The sequence below is a fragment of the Acomys minous genome (assembly GCF_964271855.1).
Source record: "Acomys minous genome assembly, chromosome: 3".
Lineage (NCBI taxonomy): Eukaryota > Metazoa > Chordata > Mammalia > Rodentia > Muridae > Acomys > Acomys minous.
Window position 1 is genome coordinate 113,292,654 of NC_140485.1, and position 24,225 is coordinate 113,316,878.

General features: G+C 39.5%; 1 protein-coding gene across 1 annotated transcript in view; it reads left to right on the forward strand.

Moving 5' to 3' along the window:
- The window catches only part of LAMA2 (laminin subunit alpha 2), a 588,770-nt gene that overhangs the window by 349,582 nt on the left and 214,963 nt on the right, over positions 1-24,225 (forward strand). Inside the window, exons 17-20 of the mRNA XM_084776810.1 lie at positions 336-463; positions 9,486-9,572; positions 17,842-18,053; positions 21,666-21,772. Coding sequence (XP_084632936.1) covers positions 336-463; positions 9,486-9,572; positions 17,842-18,053; positions 21,666-21,772 — 534 coding nt within the window. The remainder of the gene's footprint in view (positions 1-335; positions 464-9,485; positions 9,573-17,841; positions 18,054-21,665; positions 21,773-24,225) is intronic.

Genomic DNA, 24,225 nt, shown 5'->3' on the forward strand with positions numbered 1-24,225 from the left:
TACACACACACACACACACACACACACACACATACACACACATTGCTTTATGAAAATAAAAACAGGAAATACAATTTTATATTGAAATTTTTCTTAATAAATTTTGGTCATCTTTTAAATCTATGTTACAGTGACACTAGTGTGAAGTTGTAAGCTAGCTGTTAAATGCGTATTAAATTAACTTCCAATGCTACTTTCCTGCTGTAAACTTGCACGTTTAATGTGGGAAATTACTCTCCCCAGTGGGAACACACTAATAGCCTTGTAGAACTAGTTCTGGTGGCATGGTTGTATTTGAGACCAAAGCAATGAACTGGTGTGCACTTCTTACACAGAACTGTAAGGATCACACAGGTGGCCCATACTGCAATGAATGCCTCCCTGGTTTCTACGGTGATCCTACTCGAGGAAACCCTGAAGACTGCCAACCCTGTGCCTGTCCACTCAATATCCCATCAAACAAGTGAGTAGCAGACTGACCTTACTACAGAGCGTCACTTCCACCTCGATGGATGCACTTTTGATGTCAGGACGAAATGTGTGGACTTCTTAAGAGGGTAACATAAGTTTTGAAAGGTGGAGTATTTAAATATATTACTATTTCCAAGGACTTTGCTATTTGGGCTCTAGAACTGATTTAGAATCTAAGAGATATAACTCAAATGAAATTTCTAAATTGATTCCAAAGAACAGATCCACTGACTACAAATCTATACTCTCTTTGAATAATCATTTATTATAATATATCCTTATGTTATATATGGCTTCCTAAGCTTGTTCCATGGCCCACATTGTATTACAAATGAGTATTGAATTGTGAGTGATGGTTACTATATTATCTTGCATAAATGATTTAGATTTTTGGAAAGGTATAATGTAGGCTTCATAATCACTTTTTCTCATTTGCTCACCCACAGTAATAATCTATTGGAGCAGACACTTTAAAAATAAAAAGACAAAACGCCTTGACCGAGTCTTCTCTTTAACTGTATGAGAATATCCTGTTTCAGTTCCTAAAATGGCACATCCCGCAGCACAGGCATGTCTAAAGAAATAGGCCCTGAAACAAACAAACAAACACCATCAGTAGGCACACCTACATTGAACAGAAATTGGTGATTTTTATAATAAATTGTTGCTGTTACTGTAAAAGCATGGCTTCACATTTATTACTATTATGTTATAATTATTATGGCTTTATTACCCACTCTCACAATCAATAAATACACAGACACTTGATAGATTTTAGAATAGCCTTATTTTGCTGCGCACGGCAGGTATTACCTCCTAAGCCACCTCCCCTCATCTCTCAGCCTCTATCCCGTGCCATCTGCTTTAGTCATTGCTTCCTGGGCTACCTCCTACCCATAATCCCACAAACACTTGCTTATTCTTGGCCCTTTTCCTTCATCCACTCTGATCCTGTCATGTCTCCTCTCCATGCTAACTCATAGTGGTGGCTTTCTTCCTTCCTCCTCCAAAACCTATTCTTCTTCTTCCCATGATCCTTTTCTCTCCCCAAAACAGCAAAGCTTCACCACACCTACCTTGCTCTGGCCCAGCCTAGGTATTATATTGGCCTTTTTATTGGCCAAACAGGAATAATTTCTTAGGCAAGGCAGACACAACAAGGACAGGCATATATAAGAATGTGCTCATCTGGGCAGCAACGAGACCCTGGGAGCCAGTAATTAGCATCCGAACCTAGCATTATCACCAGACCTAACCACAACAATGAGTGTTTGTAAGTAAGGATCATTTTATTTCTTATTGTTCTCATTTGTAATACTGAAAATTAAGCTCAGTGCTTGAGCGTGCTCACTGTGCACATGCTGTACCTGAGCTCCTGCCCCTAACTAAATTTAAATGAAAAAAAAAATTCCTTTTTTAAGAGGACTACTAGAGGCAAATTTGGTGCTTAATAAAACTCCTGCTGTAATGTAGTCCTTCAGCTCTTTCCGGATGCTACGATAATGCTGCAGAGCAGAAACTGTAAATAGAAGGGAGGTCTTTTCATGTGAGAATTTGATTGTGTGAGGCAAACTCTAAGGCCTTAACCAAGAAAGCCCTCTTCTGTATGGTGACCTGTTAGATTCCCTGAATAATAACCCAAGCAGAAGACACCAGGAAGAATTCTACCCTTCCTTAAGTTCTCTAAGGTCTGAGGTCCCTGCCATTCAACACCACTGAGATCTTCTCTCTCGTCTCCTCCCACCCTCCTCATCAGGGGGCTGGAGAGATGGCTCAGTGGTTAAGAGCACTGCCTGCTCTTCCAAAGGACCCGGGTTCAATTCCCAGCACCCACATGGCAGCTCACAACTTTCTGTAACTCCAAGATCTAACACCATCACACCAACACACATAAATTAAAAAATTAAATAAAAAATTAAATTAAATTAAAAAATATTTAAAAAAAAAAAAAAAAGTCATGGCTGACAAAAAAGAGAGGGCCGGCTGCCAGAGCCAGCCATAGAGGGGATTTCATCTTCAAGAATAACCCAGTAAGGCCAATAATATTGTTTCTCTTTTATAGATGAATAAATGAAGTTTCTGAAAAGAAGGTGGCATTTTGATGGCATGCATATCTAGAGCCAGAATTCCTGGGCTTCATGCCAACTCCTCACTTCCAGGTGCAAAACTTTGAGCAAATGACCAAAATGCCACCAGCTTAGCCCTCTTGTGGAGCTGTGTGGGAATTACACAATAAAAGTGTGTAAAAAAAGCAGGTAAAATAGTGGGTGACATGGAAAACAGAGAACTGACTTAAAGTAACTAGCACAAAGTTGCGTATCAAGTATCCCATTGAAATTTCAAGTTATTTAATGTCCTTGTTAATTTCCTTCCTCTGCAGTACATATTAAAGAACTCTTCAAAAAATAAAATCTTTATTTTAAGTGAAGACAATAAAAACAATTCATTGACCTGCCTGGTAGATTAGCTTCCTTAGACACTATAAAGAAGTGAGACACCAGTTTAATATATTTTAATGATTATATATGTCTTGATTTCAGGGATTGAGTCTAGACAAGTGCATAACCGAAGAATCTTTAATCACTAAATAAAGGTGTGAGACAGAACAGAAAGGAGACAGGGAAGCAAAGAGTATAAGGGAACAAATGCAGGAAATTCCACCTTAAGGGATGGCTGCTCAGGCCCATGCTGGCTATAGTGGGCTTGTGCTGGACATAACGTGACAAGATCGCTGTCAGCTGCCCACATGTGTAGGGTTCACTTTCATAATACAAGACCTCCATGTTCACTGTGGCTGAGTGGCCTTGTTTAAACCATGCACCCACACATAAAAATCACTCTTCCACACCACTCTTTACTGAGAAAAACAGACAGGTGGTGTCCGAGATTTTTCCCACAATGCATCTCTTAAGCCAAAACATTGTCAGTGTTTACACAGCTATTGGTCCAGCAATGTACAGACATGGTGGATTTCCTCTCGAGTCTGACCAGTGTTCCACATAAGAGAAGAGTCATTTCAGAGAGGTTAGTTGAGGGATTACAAGGCTTCCTGACCCATGCTCCCTCTGCCTTTGCTGTGTGTCTCTTTTTATAATAGTTCTAGGTACATCTTCCTGAGAAAACAAACTCATCAAAGTTTAAAACACCATCCATCCTGCCAAAGGGATTGGAATCCCAGTGTCTAATGATGGTGTTTCCTAAAACAAATGCATTCCAGTTTGGTTTAATTGTGCTGATCAAGTTTTCTAATAACATAGGTCAGCATTGATTAAAAGACAGGATTTTTGTTGTTGTTGTTGTTATTGTTGTTGTTCAGTTTTGGGTTCTTTTTTGTTTGGTTGGTTGGTTGGTTTTGGGTTTTCAAGACAGGGTTTCTCTGTGTAGCCTTGGCTGTCCTGGACTCACCTTGTAGACCAGGCTGGTCTGGAACTTACAGAGATCTACCTGCCTCTGTCTCCTGAGTGCTGGGGTTAAAGGTGTGCGCCACCACGACCGGCTCTCTAAAAGACAGTTTTATTACAGTAAATATTTAAATATGAAATATAATTTTGGCCTTTTAATAGTAGATTTGGGGGAAAAGGGGATGCCTATTTTTAATTGCATATTTAATTGTGATATTTTGTAAACAGAAAAATAAGAGTTAATGGCACTCCACATAGTTTTTAAGTTACATAAGTTTGTGACTAAAGTCATACAATCTTTTTTATTGAAAACAATGTACATGATTATTATTGTGTAGCTGAACAACTGCAATGGGAAAAGTCCATCTTTATCTATAACCTAAATATTTTCAGAAAAATAACAAAACTATTCAGTAGGTGTATGTACTTGATGGTGAATGAAACCATCTCTATAATTGAAGAAAAAAAAAACTTTACTGTTGTAATCTGAGCTAGGTACTCTGAGGAATAATTGAATATTCACATTTAATTTATAAGATGAGGTTTGAGTTTTCACAGGTTATTCAGAAATAATAGAAAAGAGCTAAAGGTTGCCGCAACCTCCACCTGAAGTGCAGGCTTTATCTTAGTGATTTATCTCTTATCCCTGGTCATAAATCTTAGACATCACAGGCATTTTGGCTCCAAATTTCTTAGATATCATTGCTAAATAAATCAAATGTGAGCGAGATAAAGACAGATTGGTGTGATTATTAAGATATATAGATATAGATGAGCATATAAAATTTAAATTACAAATACAGATCACGTTCATCATCTACTCACAGTGTCCAGAGTTTGTCCTTCTTACCTTAGTGATGCATATGTTTTAACTACAAATAGTAACTAAAGTAATGAACTTTACTCCTGTAGAAGCAAATAAAGTATAAACATATCAGTCTATAATCATTAATTTTTAGTTACACAGATCAAAGTCCTAAAAACAAAAATCCATGAATATCTTTGTTCAAGCACTTGGGTTGTACAAAAATAGATGCTGTCATTGAAGTCTTTTGAAATTTCCCCCAAGTGCGTAATTCATTTAGAAGTATTCTTGTCATAGTCTGGACACGAGTTTGGGCCTTGCCAAGTCCTATGTATGTGCTACTTTCACAACAATGCTCGGTGGGCATCAGGAATACTAAGAGCCATGTCTGTAAAACAGCGGAATATTTCTAGAGCTGGTTTTAGGGCTTATACATTGGATTATATTGGACTAGGAAGATGGGTCAGTGAACAAAGTACTTGCCACAGAAGCATGATGACCAGAGTTTAAATTCACAGCACCTAAGTAAAAAAAAAAAAAAAAAAAATCTGGCCAGGCAACACAGAGACCTATAGTCTCAGCAATCAGGAAGCAAAGACAGCTTCCGAACAAGCAAGCTACTCAGCTGGACTAGCCAAAATTGATGAGCTCTGTGTCTGGAGAGATAGACCCCAAATAAAGTAGATAGCAACCAAGTAAGGCAACCAGCATCAGTTCCAGGCCTCTACAAGCATGGGCACACACATACATGTGTGGCCCCATAAGCATGTGCATGAACACATGTAAACCACACACACACACACACACACACACACACACACACACATATGCACACAGGACAATGTTAAATTATCAATATTAGTCCTTTTAATTAAAAAATATGTTTCAGGATAAGCTATGCCAATATATTCCATGACAACTTAACATTATTTTAGAGAAAAGCTAATTATATCTATACACGTGCATTAATATTTACATATGGAGTCATATATATATTCATGTGTGACTGTAATTGTTCATTCGAGTATATATGTATGTCTACATACATATAAATGAAGTCCTTGTACATATAATAATATATGTTTGACTATTGAGAAGGGGTATATGGTTTCTCCCAACAGTAGCTTGCCTTTCTTCCTACCTTTGCTCTTTCTTCATTTGTTTGTTTCTTTTTGTTTGTTTGTTTGTTTTGATTTTTATATTTTTAATTAATTTATTCAGATTATATCTAAATTGTTATCCCATTCCTTGTATTTACCTGTTCCTTCCTCCCTGCAACTTTCATCCTATTCCCTTCCCCTGTGTCAGTGACTGAGGGGGACCTCCTCCCCCACTATATGATCATAGGCTATCAAGTCTCATCTTGTCTATCCTTGTCTAGCCTGTCTATCCTTTCTCTGAATGCCACTGGGCCTCCCCACCAAGGGGAATTGGGGGCCTCTAGGTGAGAGAAGTATGGGAGAATGGAGAAATAGAAGGATTCAGAGGGTTCTAGAAACCTACAGGAAGAATATCAGGATGTGCAAAACTGGGCCCAGGGGTTCTGCTCAAACTACTGCACCAACCATGGACAATACATGCAGTGAACAGCGAACCCCTACTCAGATCTTGCCTAGAGACAGGACATTCTCCACGTTTAAGTGGAGAGCAGGAACTGACTCTGACACAAACTCTGGTGCCCCATATTTGACCACTTCCAACCTTTGCTCTTGGTTCACCTAGAATTTGGTTTTGTGGGCTGGAAAATCTAGGTGCACAGTATTTTTTTGTTGGTGGTGGTGGTGATGCATGGGCCAGCTAGTGTTGAGTGGCATAAGGTTGGAATCACTTGAAGCCAGTGATGACCTTACCATTCCCTATTTGAGTCTCATAGCAATTAGCTTCACATTTGGGCCAGAATCAGGGTGGAGATGCCTGCCACCAGGCCACCAGACTCTGAGGACATTGTTACAATGCACATTCGTTCCTCCTATTAACTTTATTTAGGCTGTTGCATGCCATCTTCTCCTGTAACTGTAACTGCAATTACTCTAGGAAAGAAACAATGCCCAGTTAGCATTGTTTAAAGACGATGAAAGCGTGCAGAGAGGGCGATTTTAAGAAGAGATTGTATTTGAATGCACCATGGCAAGTATTTATATGACTGAGAGCTTAGGCTCATGTAAATCTCTCCAGCAAGTTTGAGTGACAGGTGGTTATAGGGAGCGGAGAGGATCAAATGAAGACCCTGAAGTCATGAATCTCATGTAAATTTTCCTGGAAATTAGTGTATGACCTTGAGGAAGAAAAATTATATTTGTCTCAACCAGCTCATAGGATTCTGTTAAAATTCAATGCAATTATGATAAAAGTACTCTGAAATGTAAGAGCTAGTCAAATCGAATATATTGTTATTGCTTAATATTTTTCCTGAAAAAAGTATCACTCTCTGTCAGTGAGCATATTCAACTTTATTGCTGTTAGCTTTAACTGACAAAGGAGTATTTTTAAGAATTTGAAATTTATTTTAGAAATGGTTTTCAGGTGTCAGAAGCCTTGTCAGCCACCTTTGACATGCCTTTATGGTAAACTGATTTAGAATTTTTAAAAAATATATATGGTTCACTTGGTTTGCATTCAGTCACTACAGTCCAACAAAGTTGGAAACTTCGGGCTTTCTCCGTGGGGGTGCCGCTCGCCATAAACAGGAGACAGTCAGAGAATGACAATTTTGGACATGTACACCACAGTGAGTTGTCAGAATCCGTTTTTTTTTTTCTTTAGTTTTGTAAACAATAACAAATGACAAGTAAGTGATGGGAGAAATCGGATTTCGGTTTGTTTGTTGTAGTATGTGCTCAGACATGAGACATGTAAACCCTTTTGTTGCAAGCTCTCCTCCAACAAGATTCCTCTCGTGGGCTGGGAACTGGGTCCCAGAGTACCCATCAGTACCTCTTTCACCTGGATGACTTTTATAAATTCAAGGGCTTTTTTTGTTTTTTTCATTTTTTTTTTCTGGCCAGACTTTCTCTCTCTCTGAACCCACATATTCATTTCGATTTTAAAATGAGTTGAAGTAGCTAGTATGATGGGCCTAATGGATCCTAATAACTTGGTACTATAGAGAAAGGAGAATTACCAAAACATCCCAGGTCCACTCAGGGCCAAGCCAGAGACTGCTTTAAAAGGTAGCTGGGACCTGATTGGCACCAAAGTTGGAAAACTATCACAGAGTCTTCCCAACTATCAGAAGCAGAACCAGACCAGGGCATTAATGTGTGTAATTTATTGTGCTCTCCCTAAGGATTTGGTTTTAAGCAGGCCTTTACTAAATTGTTTTTTTTATTATAGAATAGAACATATGATAGAGAAAACCTAGTTGGAGTCAGATTAATTGAGGACAGTTTCCTTTAAATGGTGATGTGGAGTCTAGAGAAGTTGATCACACAGAGATCAATCCTCTGAGCAGAGTCTGGTAAAATGATGGAAGACAGGGCCGTGGAAAGGCTGATCAGGAGATGTAACCTTAGAGGTCATTGAGCCCAAGTGTGTCTCACATGGTTTTATATATGTCATAAGGGGGTTGTAGGTTAGAAAAACATATATACTTCAGAAAATAGCAACATGTGACTGAATTTTTTTTACCATAGAGAAATGAAAGATTTCATTTTAATTTTTTAAGATGTATTTATTTATTATTATGTATGCAGTGCTCTGACTGCATGTACGCCTGCATTTCAGGAGATCTCATCATAGATGGGTGTGAGCTACCATGTGGTTGCGGGGAATTGAGCTCAGGACCTGTGGAAGAGCAGCTAGTGTCCTCTTAAACTCTGAGCCATCTCTCCATGCCATGAAAGGTGTTTTAGGGGACATGTTCAACACGATTTAAATATGTACATTATATACCATGAAAGATTATATGACACCCTATAAATATGTAATCATATTATTATATAAACATAAAATAAGTTTATGTATCAAATAAAAGTAAGATTTTAAAAAGAGCGATGTACCAGAAAACTCAAGATAGACAAGGGCTCATGGGAAATCCAGAAGACAGTTGCACTACATCAATTATTGCATGGGAGGTGCTCCTTACCAGGCAAACAAATGAAACTAAAACGGAACAGGATGACAAAGGCTGATGTTACCCTATAACTGTGCTGGTTTTGTCTTGATGTCACACTCTGCTGCTTCAGCCCCAAATTGGAAATGTATTTAAAGACAGGTAAACTTTGGAACATGCTGGGAGGTGTGAAATGGCAAAGCCGGTTTGGTTTGATTTTTGTGGTTATAAATCAAGCAGAATGTACGCGTTAGATCTCTGCTGAAAGCTTTCCATCCATGTATCATCACGCCTGTGGGTACACAGCTGGAAGAGCCTGCACGGGTGCCGCATGGCAGCTGGTCCAGATACAGGAACTCATACAGCCACGATGACGTCACTGCTGTCTCAAATTCTCTTGGGTTTCTTCAAGCTGCTTCAAACTCCTGAGTGGATGTACGTGGAGAGGAGGGGGATGTGAAAGTGGTTTTGTCAGTGCTGGGGAGTTCTTGAAAAGCTGTTTGTCCACTCTTTTCACTGGTGATGTTAGAGGCCGAACAGTCCAAAGTCACTTACTCACATGCCACAGGGACATTGCTCTCAACTGGGCTATACTCGTGTCTATCGAAACAGCGACGCCATTTCATCCTTCATCGCCCAGACTCTCATCCAGCCTATACCCTTTGGTTACAGTGGTGGTAGAGAAAGATGTGAAAATACGCTGCTAATGACCTCGTGTGTGTGCTTTTTCCTTGTCTCCTGAACATCATCACCGCAGCTTTAGCCCGACGTGCCATTTAGACCGGAGTCTGGGATTGATCTGTGATGAATGTCCTGTCGGGTACACAGGACCGCGCTGTGAGAGGTAAGCATGCGTCACACTGCCTTGCAAAATGGTTTCTACCTTCCTTGAGAGTTATAAAGCTACAGGCACGAACTTCCCCGGCTCCAGAAAACCTCGCTGCTCAATGGGCTGAAATAAACTTTCTTATCACACATGTCACACAAATGCATTCTGTTTTTATAGTTTATTTATTCTCTGGAAATTGGTCTATAAATCTCTATTCACTCCGAGGATATCTGATTAATGTTTTAATCTTAAAGGTTAAGCATTCACCTACATTCTTTCCCCAAAAAAAGTGTTGCTCAAGTGGAAAGCCACGATTTTAAGATTTATCTTACTGTCTACCCTTGGCACCATTTATTTTTCATAATTAGCTTTTTGTCCTTAAAATGTGGCTTAAACTCATAGTTCATAGTTCAGCAAGTGGCCTATAATTTACAGTAAATATATTTGAAACAAAAACAAAGCATAATTTATCATCATGACTTACATCTCCTTCTAATCATTTTTTAAACTGGTATCTTAATTCCTGTTAAGTTTCTTGGAAGCAGGAACATAGATATTGTTTCAGACAGTTTCCGTCAACATATTTCCTCCTTAGAAATATTTGAAGAATATATTTCTTGTGTGTATTCACTCCCAATCTAAAAAGTGATGCAAATGTCTTCCTTGATGAGACAGACAGACAGAACAACCTCCCCTCCTGTTTTTAACTCTGAGATGTGATACCCTCAGTTACCACAGCTGGGGATATGGACAAGGAAAAGGAAGAAAAGCCAGGCCATGGGCATTGTTGCCTTCTCACGAAGGCTAACCTTAGGGAGAGATATTTCTTCTCATCCTTTCCTGCTTTCTTAGAGCCATCACCTGGTCAAGCCTTCACCTGCAGAGAATTTGGCCAGCAGCATGCCAGGAGCAGTTTCCATCAGTCATGAGTCCTGTTGGTGATTATGGCAGCATGTGTAAATGAGAAAGGGAAGAACAGTCCAGAACAAAGGGGGATTTATTTGCAGTTGAGAAACGGGAGGTCTTTAATTGTGTATGTGTATTTTTTTAAGGCAGCGTGTATATGACATTCTAATAGGACAGTGTGCCATTGCCAAGACAGATTTGCACCAATATCTACTACCCTCCAGCTCATCACAGGCAACCTTCATTTTAGCAACTAGAAAATGGCAGCTGTCCTGTCATAGAAGGCTATGAAATCTGCTTTTTTGATGAGCATGGTCTTTGATGTATTAATACTGCTTTGCGCCATGCATTTTCCTTTCTGCACATTGGACAATATCTGAGCCATGTGCAATTTAACAAGCTACATTTTATTTAACAAATATTTATTTAGCAAGTACCATATGTTAGGTACAAGGGAAAACACTGAATGAAAACAGATGTGTTTTTCCATCTTTGTCCTCAATTAGCTCACGACCTTTATTAAGGTGGGTGAGAATAGTCATGTGTGATCTGGGGGGATTCCAATTGAATGATTAAAATCAGCAAGGAAAGAAATAGTTGACAGAAAGTATGATGGCCTGTCTAAAATCTGTATTAATCAGATACCAAAGATGGCAAGATTCATAGACCATGTAGCAAATGATACATCTTATTTCCAACTTAAGTTTGTCAGCCAAAAAAATAATCTTCCAGTATCACTAGAGAGATAATGAGCTATTGTATTTTCTTATCCAGAATTTGGGTTAAGATTTTCCTTGAATAGTTAAGATTTGCCATTTCAGAGTATGTTTATGTGTCAAAAACCCCATGAGGTGGATCAAAAATACTAATAGAAATATTTTTGAGATGCATTTGTTAGCATTGAAAGGGAAAAAAAAAAACAGAAATCAGGCTCAGGGAGAGCAACGGGTTACAGTGGATATCTGTGGTCAAAACCATTCTGTGAAAATCGTATGTGGTCCCCGTAGGTACAACGCAATCAAACCCAACACTTCGCTCAAACCCAACACTTCCCAGCTGCCACAGTGCCTTCCACGCTGTCATTATTTCTGTATTAAAGTTGTCCATAATCACCTAGGTTCAGTAGATATCCATGAACCGGTTAGCACCTCAAAGATCCCCTGTCGTGGACAGTGAGGAAACCCAGGCAACTTGGCTGGTTCATCCCTGACTTAAATCTTCTGCTCTCTTATGACATGAATGCACCAGGAAGACATGCAGCATGCCTTTGTATTCCTTCTCTCAATCCATTTTGTTTCTGGGACTCCAGTCCTCCATGGAAGCTGCTATGACTTAGATGAACGGACTAGATGATTAGAGTTTTTTCTCCACTCTCTTTGGCAAGCCGTCCTGAATCAAAGTTCTAACCAGTTGTGGAACTCAAGGAGTTTGTGTGCAAGTGTGTGTATGTGTGTGTGTGTGTGTGTGTGTGTGTGTGTGTGTGTGTGTGTGTGTGGTAGGTGAGCATTTCTGGTTATGAGTGCTTCAGAGAAATGGACACACAGTGTGGCTGAGCATCCTGAATAGATCATCCAAGTATGTGTCAGCTGACCTCTTCCTTTTCCTGGTCCTCACAATTAGCTTTCCCTTTAGATCTTCCAGCTCTCTCCCCTTCCATTGCACTCTTAGGGAAACAGTTGTTCAGGAACCATTCAGCGTCTCCGAGTCTAACACCAGGAACTGACAGCATCTTTATCTTCAATTCTCTGTCTCTTCCTGACTCCATCCCAAGTCTTTTAAATAATGCATTTGTTTATTCTCTGGAATATTATACAAAGTATTTTATTTATATTCATGCCTCTCCCTCATCTCCTTCCAGATCCTCTTTTTAAAAAGACTTTTTTATTAATTTGTTCAGATTACATCTCAATTGTTACTCCCTTGCTTGTCTCCTCCTTTCACCCTATTCCCCTCCTCTAGGTCTATGACCGAGGGGGACCTCCTCCCCCACTTATATGGTCATAGGCTATCAAGTCTCATCTTGGTAGTCTGCTTATTCTTTCTTTGAGTGCCACTAGGCCTCCCCACCAAGGGGAAGTGGTCAAATATAGGGCTTCAGAGTCAGTCCCTGCTCTCCACATAACTGTGGAGAATGTCCTGTCCATTGGCTAGATCAGAATAGGGGGTTGATATTTATTGCTTGTATTATTCTTGGTTGGTGCAGTAGTTTGAGCAGACCTTCCTGGGCCCAGACCCACCCATCATAATGTTCTTCTTGTAGGTTTCTAGGACCCTCTGGGTCCTTCTATTTCCCCATTCTCCCATACTTCTCTTACCTAGAGTCCCAATAGAAAATCTATGTGGCACTTTCTCAGAAAACTGGGAATAAGGCTTCCTTAAGACCCAGCTATTCCACTCCTTGGAATATACCCAGAAGATGCTCCTCCACACAAGGACATATGCTCAACCATGTTTATAGCAGCCTTATTCATAATAGCCAGAACCTGGAAACAGCCTAAATGTCCCTCGGTTGAAGAACGGATAAAGAAACTGTGGTACATTTACATTATGGAATACTACTCAGCTATTAAAAACAAGGAAATCCCAAAATTTGTGGACAAATGGATGGAACTAGAAATGATCATACTGAGTGAGGTAAGCCAGAAACAGAAAGACTCACATAGTATATATTCATTTATAATTGGACACTAGCCCAAAAGGCATGTCCCATGAAAGTCTTCCAGATCCTCTTGCACCTCCATACTTGCCCAACTTTTTCTCTCATCATAAAAAAAAATGGCACATGAGTCAGCAAGCCCACACATGTCCCCCCCCACACACACACACAACAAGAACAAAAACAAAATAAAACACCCAAAGAAACAACCTCCTGCCAAAAACATGGAGTCCAGATTGTTGAGTGACTGCTTCTAGAATGTGGTTGATTACAAGATGTTACTCCATTGAAGAGAACTGACTTTGCCTCTTCTAGCAGCAAGCAAGCCTGTAGCTCCTTAGCTAGGGTGAGACCTGAACGAAGTGCCCATGTCTTCTCCTTTCTGCTGCAGTCATCCCATTTTTGTGTTTGGGCAAGATTTACAAGAGGTGAGAAGCCACTAGAAACCACAACCCAAAGTCTAGGATTTCCCTGTGTTGCTGTTTTCCTCCTTGTCCAATCCCTTTACTGTGGCATATAGTACACCATGGGGTTAAATCTTAAATTGACAGAATGAAACTTAGCAAAGTGACCAACCAACAAAAGCAGTAAATGGAATGACAATTGTAACTACAACAAAGTAGCAAACTATTAATGATGTTCTTTAAGATGCCAAGTGCTACTTAGAGCCCGGAGACACTCACCTGGCTTCTTTGCTGAGGGTAGTTTCACAAAGGAAACAGAGTTAAGATGCAGAGGAGACACTTTGTTAAGATTCTAGACTTTTGTTATTTAGAAAAGCAGAAAGAACAGCACTGTGAGAGGCAGGAAGCGTTCAGGTGAGCATTGGACTGTAAAGAAAAACTAAAAGGAGGAACTTGAAGCTGCTTCAGTGCTCCTGGCACTTGATGAGGTACTAAATGGCTTTAGGTATCTGTTGCTTCAGCGACATATCACACAGCATTCAGAAATATCATGGTTCATTGACACAGCGAATCCTACAGGAAGACGTGAAACAATGCAATGTGTGGATTCCTTAAACCCCCGTCTCCTCCTCCAGCTAGCAAACATTTCAAATTCCCTAGTTGAGGAGAGAGAATCCCAAAGGCCACTTACAGGTAACCACTGAAAATGTGGAAGGTAATTGACTCCAAAGGTTTAACATTTTGAAAACTCACCTGTAACTTTAACCACAAGATTCATATTAGGTATAAATGGAATTCCTTTCATTAAAAAAAAAAAATCAAACCAAAACCACCATTTAGATAGTCTCTACTTCAGAAAGATCTTAGTCTGGATCAAGTGCCCTCACCCTCAATTACAGTGCTGCAGACAATTTCTGCCCAAGTCTTGATTTTCAGTCCTTGGGTCTTGGCTGCAGAGAGACACTCATTCCTTATTACTAATACTGTTATCAGCATCGTAACAGCTGAGGCTTTGAGAGGCTGCTCACATGTGATGCTGAGTTTGGAGGACCTAGTGATTGGCTCTTGGATCTAGCTCCACATTTTGTGCCCAAGAGCCGCTTCTTGCCAGTGCAGCTCCTGTGCTGTGCTCAGGTGTCCAGTTGGGCCCGCTGCCTCAGCACCGCTTTCTGCTTTGGCAAAGGCACCTTACGAGCAAGCCAGCTATCCTTCCGGCAAGCCGAATTGGAAGCGGTGAGAACATAGCGCCATGGCCCAGGCAAGCCTGTTAGACTACAGGCTCCTCCTCTGTTGATGTAATTCTCTCCGGAAGACTTGCAGTCCTTCCAGTCTTGAACCAGGCACCATCCCACCTGTTCAGCTGCCGACATTCAGCTCCACCAAGAGGAAAAGGTCTTTGATAACCCTGGGCTTGATTCTAACTCTCATGTCTCTAGTTATTCTGTGGTTAGGTATTTAAATGCATATTTCTTGGGCCTAGATAGTAGAACAATATTATGCCCGACTTATATTAGTGTTATATAAAATTGCTCTGCTGATTTCCCTCCTAAGTTTTTTAGGAAGATGGAGGATGGGAATGTAGGTCACAGATGATAACTGAAAATTGCATTAAAGCATGATGGAACAGAAGGAGACAAAAGTCCCACTGGCGGGAGGATACATGGGATGGGCTAACAACTGAGATGTAATATGTATAAATTAATAAAAATGTATTAAAAAAAAAAAGTCCCACTGGCCCTATTACATTTTTTCTATCATTTTTTTGGTCTCTATTTCTGCTGTTAGTTTGTATTAACATTTCCCCTCCTATACTAAGTAAAATTGTTCCTGAACTAGCAGTAGCAGCAGCTCGGCTACAGAACTGTTGTGTGGCCTGGTTTCACATTTACATTTAAAGGGCCTCTCCTCACACTCTTATGATATGACTTGAAAAATACACGAACATGAGAAGCCACAGTCAGGATGTCCATATTTTTAAAAAAAAACCCTACAGACTGTTTTTCACCGTCTTCATACTGCCTTGTTTGTGAAAGCGAGAGAGCTGGAGATTTCACACTGTAATTAGTTTGCTAAAGAGAAAAATCTGTGAGGCTGGGAAGACCCACAGGACTATAACATTTACTAATTTTAATTAGCTGACACAAAAAGTAATAACAGTAATTGTTACTATTAATAATAGACACAAAGAATAATATTCTCTGCCTTTAGGATTACCTTTAAATCTATAATGGAACTTTCTTAAACCTCTTCTTAAAAAGTCTAGTCAGTGCACATGTGCAAGCGCACACACATGCACACACACACACACACAGAGTAATAAAAACCAAATGACTTAATGTTTAAGAGGCTGCTTGCACATAACTGTGCATGTGGAGAAGGGAATAGTTCCACTGCAATCAAGTGGCATATGAATTGTCACATATATTCATATATTCTACTTACATATGGCCTGAAATAAACATGGCAGGTGTATGTTTAGTTATTCTATTTAATTATATTTTCTGCATATATTTTTAATTCCAGGAGAATTTGGACTTTTAATTGGTATCTTTGTTTAAAAACATCTAATAGTTTATTATATAATTCCATCTCTCTTGGGGTCTGTAAGACATTCTGAAGGAAGCAAAATGAAAGTATTATGTTCCTCTTGGCTTTGGTAATGATTGGTGTACAACCTATTGTAACTGGCCAAAGAACTCTTAGTATAAGCAAAATGAGTGTGTGTGTGTGTGTGTGTGTGTGTGTGTGTGTGTGTGTGTGTGTATTATCATAATATCTAAAGATCAAATAAGGTAAGGATCAGGCTAATATTTAAAAATATCTTCTTAATTATGTATTAAAAAACACTCCAGAAAGAGTTGTGAAGAAATGTTATGCACTACAATGCTATTTTATGGTCTATAATAGAAAATTGAATAAGTAATAATTGGTAATAATAATTAGCAGCAATATTCTTCTAATCTCTCAATATCCAGCTTTCATAATTTAATAAACCGTTTTGTGGATATGATTAAAAATCCTTTTAAGAGATGATGGTAAAACCTCAACTCTGTAAGATATTTCCTTTTAAAGCTTCAACAGAATTTAGATAATAAGTGTGTCTGCACCAAATTCACAAACTTGACCTAGTGATGATTATCAGTGCATTCCTTACCCCATAACGGAGGCAAAGCATTTGTGTTCCAAACGATAGAGAGCCTCTCTCAAAGGTGTTTCTGCACAGGCATGGTAGCCCATGAAGTCGGTGATATTCTGGTATAGTGCCCAGTTCCCTCCCAGCTGCAACACTTCCTGTGGAGTATTTATTCCATAAGACGCCCCAGTTCACAGAGGCAGACCAGCCACAGCCTTCTAACACTGTCTCACTTCTTCTTTGAAAGGAGTGGCTTGATACAAATGTAAATGAGGGGACCAAGGTGAATAGATACAGGAAATCTCAGCCATGGTGGGTTTGAGCATCAGTGCCATTGAACAGCATGTTAAAACATGGGCACTGGGGCAAAATGTAGTTTATTTGCCACAGTTTACAAATGATAAACTTACATAGGTTTTTTTTTCTTTTCCCCAAATAAATGTAGTGTGGGGTTGGCTTTTATTTTTATGACGACCTAGAATTCTCTGGTGTGAATTTGGGTGAACCTGTCAGCTTCACCATTTTGTACACTACATCATGGGCAGGCATTCCTGCTTAGGCTCCTCCCGAATGAAAATACTTCATTGAAAACAACTCTCTTAATCTATATGCAAATGCACACAAACCCATTGCTAATCCTGAGGCGCCAAGAGCTCCTACCCAAATGATAATATTTTCTGAGTCATGGTTTCTACTCAGTAAATGTTGAATTTGGGTTGGCTTCCTCATAACAAGCTCTTGCTGCATGAACAGCAGCAGCAGTAACGTGAGCTTTATATATGTGAACAGAAAATAACCAGCTGCAGTTGGAGACGTATGATGTGCGATATTATAAGGGCTTCTTGGGGTAAACTTAGACTCTGAAGGATTTCAGGGTTCCTTCTTCCTAGACTTTGGTCCTCTCTTCAATGTCAGTAACAAGAATTTCTTTTCCTTTTTTGGTTGAAATCTAATTACAAGTGGAGCTGGCAGGATTCCATCTTGAATCCATACTGCAGTCATAGAAAAAGCATCTTTTTAAAAAATCACTCTTCATTTGGGAGAAGGAATGCTTGCAAGGAAAAGCCATGATCCTGGCAGAGGGATATGAAAGAAACGTAAACATTGCACTGGGTGGGTTTCTTGGGGTTTCCTCCCCTCCCCCACCACACACTAAAATCTCACTTTCGGAAATTATCACCTTAGGTGCGCAGAAGGCTATTTTGGACAACCGTCCGTACCTGGAGGATCATGTCAGCCATGCCAATGCAATGACAACCTTGACTTCTCCATCCCTGGCAGCTGTGACAGCTTGTCTGGTGCCTGTCTGATCTGTAAGCCAGGTACAACAGGCCGGTACTGTGAGCTCTGCGCTGATGGGTATTTTGGAGACGCGGTTGATGCAAAGAACTGTCAACGTAAGTCCTGAACTATTGATGTCCCTGACAGAATTGATGTATGAGACCTCAAGGGAGCTGATGAGTTCTTGAGTGGGGGTTGGAGACTAGGAAATTATCTGTAAAACGTGGATGATGAATGCCCAGTGAAAAATAATGTCTGCATGTTCCAAAATATTGTCTCGTAGTAATGAATAGAATAAACCCTTTAAATTTTGTTGCATTGCTAAATGTTGGTTTTCAAGTGATGCACATATTAATACTTACATATGCAATGAAATTTTGTTTTAAATGAACTGAAATCTGTACCAGTAAAGAAGAATTTAGGAACAATACAGGCCTATTTGGTCCTTTTTGTTAGTATCGACTTAATCATTTGATTGAAATAAATCATCTATCCATATTATTGTACAATACCTATCAGTGAGTACTAATTGGTTTTGCTTTCATATGAGTGTTTTACCATTTTTGTATTTCATAATAAGTGTAAAACTGGCCGGGCGTGGTGGCACACACCTTTAATCCCAGCACTCGGGAGGCAGAGGCAGGTGGATTGCTGTGAGTTTGAGGCCAGCCTGGTCTACAAAGCAAGCCCAGGACAACCAAGGCTACACAGAGAAACCTTGTTTCGAAAAACCAAAAAAAAAAAAGTGTAAAATTATGACAATATTTTCACACACTGGCATATGATAGTTGCATGATTAATTCCCATGTCAAAATTATTTGTAGGATGCTACTCAAAAGTTTGAGTACAACATATTCCCCTCTACTATTTTCCTCCTTGGGTTTAGAATTCAGTGGTACATAGACATTACAATTGTTTTATAACAACATAATATGCAAAAGAGAATAAGTCCAAAAGTGTGAATCCACAACAGTGTCCTGGTGTTTTATCTGGCACTTATCCACTTCACTGTTATAATCTTTTAGGAAGAGACCTATGAGACCAACAAGAGCTCATTTCTGTGGAATTAATGTTGTAAGAGGCGGCTTGGTGCTGAGGTGGGTCCAGGACCTCTGGATTTCCAGGCACCACCGGAAACTCAGCCTGTTATCTCTGCTGTAAACAGCAGTGACCCTACTCCAGGAAGAGATGTGTCTCTCTGAAACTTGAGAAGCAGGGTCTTAGCTTTTTGTCCTTTCAGAGCAATAATTGGTTAAGTCAAAACAAATCACTCTCTGGAATAACTGGAGTTTGTTAAAATCACAAATTGACTTTCTGGACAAAATTTCCCATAAGACCAGAGTGACTTTACACACTCCGGATTTGGCATTCCTGTGAAATATCGGGGAACTCAAGAATGCCTTCCGTTCATGCTGAATGAATACCTGAGAGTGTCAGCCTCTGGCTTTGTGACTCTAGGAATGGCTCCCCCACATCCAAAGGGTCATGTGCTGTCTGTGGGGATTCACGGATATAGCACGTACAGGGATACGGGGTGTGGGATGCGGGATGCAGGATGCAGGATGCAGGATGTGGGATGTGGGATGCGGTGGGCTCTTGACACTGATACCTTCCGTTGTCAGTCTTTGGAAGTAGTCCCTCTGCTAGTCATGAGTATCGGTGGCTCACAAATTCTAAGTCTAATTATCCATTTCATGACTTCTTTTTATGTCATCTAATAGCTCGCTCCACAAAGCTAAGGACATTCCACTCATTTTATTATGATCTGTGGCACGAAGTCCCATGAGAACATGAAAGAAAAATGTAAGAGAACAGCAACAGCCCAAAATATAAATTATCATCAGTTTGTGTATTATTTGCCTTGTAGTGTAGGTGTAGTTATGATATTTAAGGCTCTTCAGCATATAATTTGATTTAAAGTCTATAAAATATTTAGGGAATGTTTTTATAATTTTTAGGAATACATCTCTTCTATGCATACTGCATAAGCCCACATTGATAGGAAGTTCATAACTTGTGGCGCTAAACACTGTACTCGTAGCTTTCACGAATCTGAGGCAGGAGGATTACAGAGTTCTAGGTCAGCCTGGACTACATAATGGGACCATCTTACACATATACACACACTGGATAAAACAACACTTTATTTTTCTCTATATAAATTTTAAGTTATGAATGCTGTTTGTCCTATTTTACAAATAGATTATTACAAACATTTAATATTGCTTTTGTTATTTCTAAATAATATTGATCAGTTACCAACATCATTATGGAAAAGTCGCTTTTGTAATTCCTACTTTTTAAAAGCAAGGGGGAGTTAGTGATTCTGAATAATTTGAAATTTGCAAAGCTTAGTATACACAAGAAATTTATGTAAAGTTCCATGATGCGGAACAATTCTAATGCCCACATGAATGTGAATGTTTAATGAAGACTTATTTTTCTCATCTTATGCTTACACTCCACCTGAAGACTATCCTTGAGCATCTGACTCAGAAATAGGAGTGGTAAATTGGCTGGACCAGTTCTTAGTGGCCTCAAGATAGGTGGCACCGAAGGCCAAATGTTGATGGAAGAGGACCAAGTGGTAGAACCTGAAGGCAAATGAACAGAACAGTGTCATAGGATGATGGAGTGTCTGTTTATAAGCTATGATGTTGCACCACACTTACCAAAGCCACACGTGAATAAATCCCGTGTCATCTCCCATCACAGCTTTATTCTGCTATGAGTGCAATTATACAGAGTAAGCCATTAGTTGCTACCTGTATCTGAGAACTAAAATGGGCTTTAGACTTATTTAGTCAGTATATATTTCAGAATAACTTTATAAAACTTTTCTAATGCCAAAGTGATAAAAAGAGTACCTAAAACAAGTATGTTTCCAACCCTTGGAGACAGAATAAAAGTTGTAAAATAAAAACGATTTTTAGCAGGGAGAGTGTCATATTCCTACTCGATTTGAAGTTATTTTTCTGCCCTTTTACATACTTTCATATTATCAAAGGGACATATAGTCGCTTCAACTCATTCTTATTAGTGGAGCTTAGTACAAAAGCTGGCATATAGTATATAAGCATTATGTTGAAAATGTTTTATCAAAATGACATTAACGCTATGCCAAAAAGAAATATTGGTACTGATAATTTCTCAGAATTGCTTCAGCCTTCCAGGGGTATACATTATATTTATCTAATGAGATTGTGACAGTTAGATGTTACCCCGATATGTCTATGAAGAGGTAAAATAACATTGAACCTGAAAACGGGGGAACTCCCTGGCTCAAGCAGACTCTGGAACCTGCCCTGACAATTACTATGTATGTGATGTTATATGTGTCATTGCTTCTTTGCCCTTCATTGTCTTCATTCTCGAGGTTATAACAGTGGTTGTGTTAGTATTTAAGTAGAGTGATGTGCCACGCAAGCGTGTGTCCCAATGTCTACAATATGCAGGGATGGTGCAGGGTTAAATAATAAAGATGTCTGAAGGGTGCCCGGCACATTAGAAGACATCCTAATACTAGACTCAGCGGCTCATGTTCCCATGCTACAACTCTCTCTATAACAACTCCTGTTCAGATTTGCAGCACTTCAAATATTGGATTTTAGGTTAAGGATGTTCAACCAGCAATGTCTATGCAAACATCCCCAAAACAAGGGCTGCTTGAACTACAGTGGCAACCTGTGAGATCGTATTTTCATTGTCTGTGTGTCTTGTCTTCGCAGCCTGCCGTTGTAACATCAACGGCTCCTTCTCGGAGATCTGCCACACAAGAACTGGGCAGTGTGAGTGCAGACCCAATGTGCAGGGAAGGCGCTGTGATGAGTGTAAGGTAAGGACCACCATCACCTCCTTCCAATGGTGGATTTCATACACACACTGCACAAAGTAGTCAGCATTACTTACTTCTGAAGGTGAAATACCTGTACTCAGTGAGATGTTCTCTCCAACAGAGCAAAACTCACTGGACATTGCAGTGGACCTGTGTTCCCACCTCCAAATTCTTATAATAACTGCTATAATTTATTATTTCTTCAACAAATAACAGATTGGATTCTATTCTGTGCAGAGTAAAATAATTTACCTCGAAGGAGATTAAAATGTAAAATTCTTTTTGCTGTTAGGGAATACCCCCTACCCTGGCAGGCACTTGCCTTCCAGTTCTATCATTTAAAAGTTAGTTTCAGTGAATAAACTTAGTAAGATATTCCATATAGTTTTAGACCTAACGGTTGGCTAAAGTGAAATATCCCATCAGTTGGAAGGTTTTTCTCAGTATCTTCATACAATGGTGGTCCTGCCATGCTTAAGGCATTGAGCCTGTCAATTTTGGCTCCTGTCACCTAGATATATTTTATTACTCACAACAAGAAAGTAATTTTCAGACTTCAGCCTGGACTTCAGTAGACAGTTTCAAAATACCTTTGCCTCTCTCTCTCTCTTGCATAATACCATTTGCTCATGCTACTTTCTTTCCTTGTTTTCCCTTCTGTTGGGTTTTAAAGCTCAGCACGTGGTGGGACCCAGCGAAGCGATTCTGTGAGCTGTGTGACTGCAGTCCCCTGGGCTCTGTGTCACCGCAGTGTGACATGACGGGAAGATGTATCTGTAAATCAGGCTTTGTAGGGAAACAGTGCAGCCTCAGCAGGCAGGTGCACCATCAGAAGGACCAATCGCGGAGAGCGCAGCGGGTGCTGGGGGCTCCTCGGAGGTGGGGTTCCAGCGGCTCCAGTGGGTGCCCTCGCGGAGCCTATCGGGCCCCTGTGCCGGTAGGCACTGCATGGCTGTGTGGGCATGCTGTGTTCCTGGGCTGCAGCTGGCCTGGGGACCTTTTACCAAATAATTTTGATCGCTAAGTGTGCAAATTGGTCGCTAAGTGTGCAAATGGCAAACGCAGAAATTAGATACTGCCTGACTACAGCCTTGTCTTTTAAAAATTGGAGGTTTTTATGCTTTTAGGCACCAATGTGGTGTACACACATACTCACATATAACATAAACTAAAATATTTTTGAAAGTATTTCTATGGACAAATCAAATAAAAAATTTAGTTAAAGGGAACTCAAGATATCAAAAGTGACTTTTTCTGGAGAATTAAGAGTATTAAAGTAATGGGAGCCTGACATTTCATTTTAACTAGTATTTTGCTAATTTCCCCTTAGTGATTTTGTTCAGGTGCACACCAAACACAAGAAACATATTCTCAACTCTTTAAATGCACAACAGACACAAAGTAAAGAAAGATTCACTATCAAAAGCTACTGCCACATTGGGTGGCTCATAGCCAGCCAGCCACCTGTGACCATAGTTCAAGAGTGTTCCACACTTTCTCATGGAATTCCCAGCATCTGTGCTCATGAATCCACACACACAATCACACACACATATGCAAACACATATACATACATACATAAAAATACATATACACACATATCCATAGACACATACATACATGCATACATATATACACATACACACACATACACATAAACCTACATGTACACACAAACACACACACATACATGCATATATATACACATATACACACAAACACACATATACATATATACACATAAACACAAACATACATATACATATATATACACATATAGACAAAAACACATATACATATATATACACATATACACTAACACACATACACACATACACACATACACACACATACATATACACACATACATGCAAACAAACACACATTTACACACATACACATATATACTCACACATACACACAAACACGCATACATACACACACACACACACACACACACACACACACACACACACACAGTTAAAAATAAGGCACATAGGAAGCAACATGCAACTACTAGATTTGGCTACTGCCCCAAGTGAGAGTTACCAGTGAGCATCTGCCAGACTGCCAGTGAGGACTGAAAGGGAGCTTTTCCGTGTATTCATGTTTCCATGTGATTTCAGTTACAGAATACTAATGTTAGCCCCTAGATCTATGTATTAGAGAGGTTTCATTTGGTTTTTGGAATAGACTTTTGAGTAGCAAGTTTATTAAAATTTTATTAGTGAGGTTTGGTACTTTATTTGGATGTAATTCAGCCTTTAAAACTACATTGTACAAATATTAGAAAGGGATGGTAACAACATTTTGTTTTGTATATTTCCTTAAATAACCAATTTTGGAATTTTTAAATGATAACTGTGATTTAGAAATCCAATTCACACTTGTTTGATTTGCCCATTAGTGAAATGTGCATGTCTACACATATATGTGTATGTTTTCTAAATGCA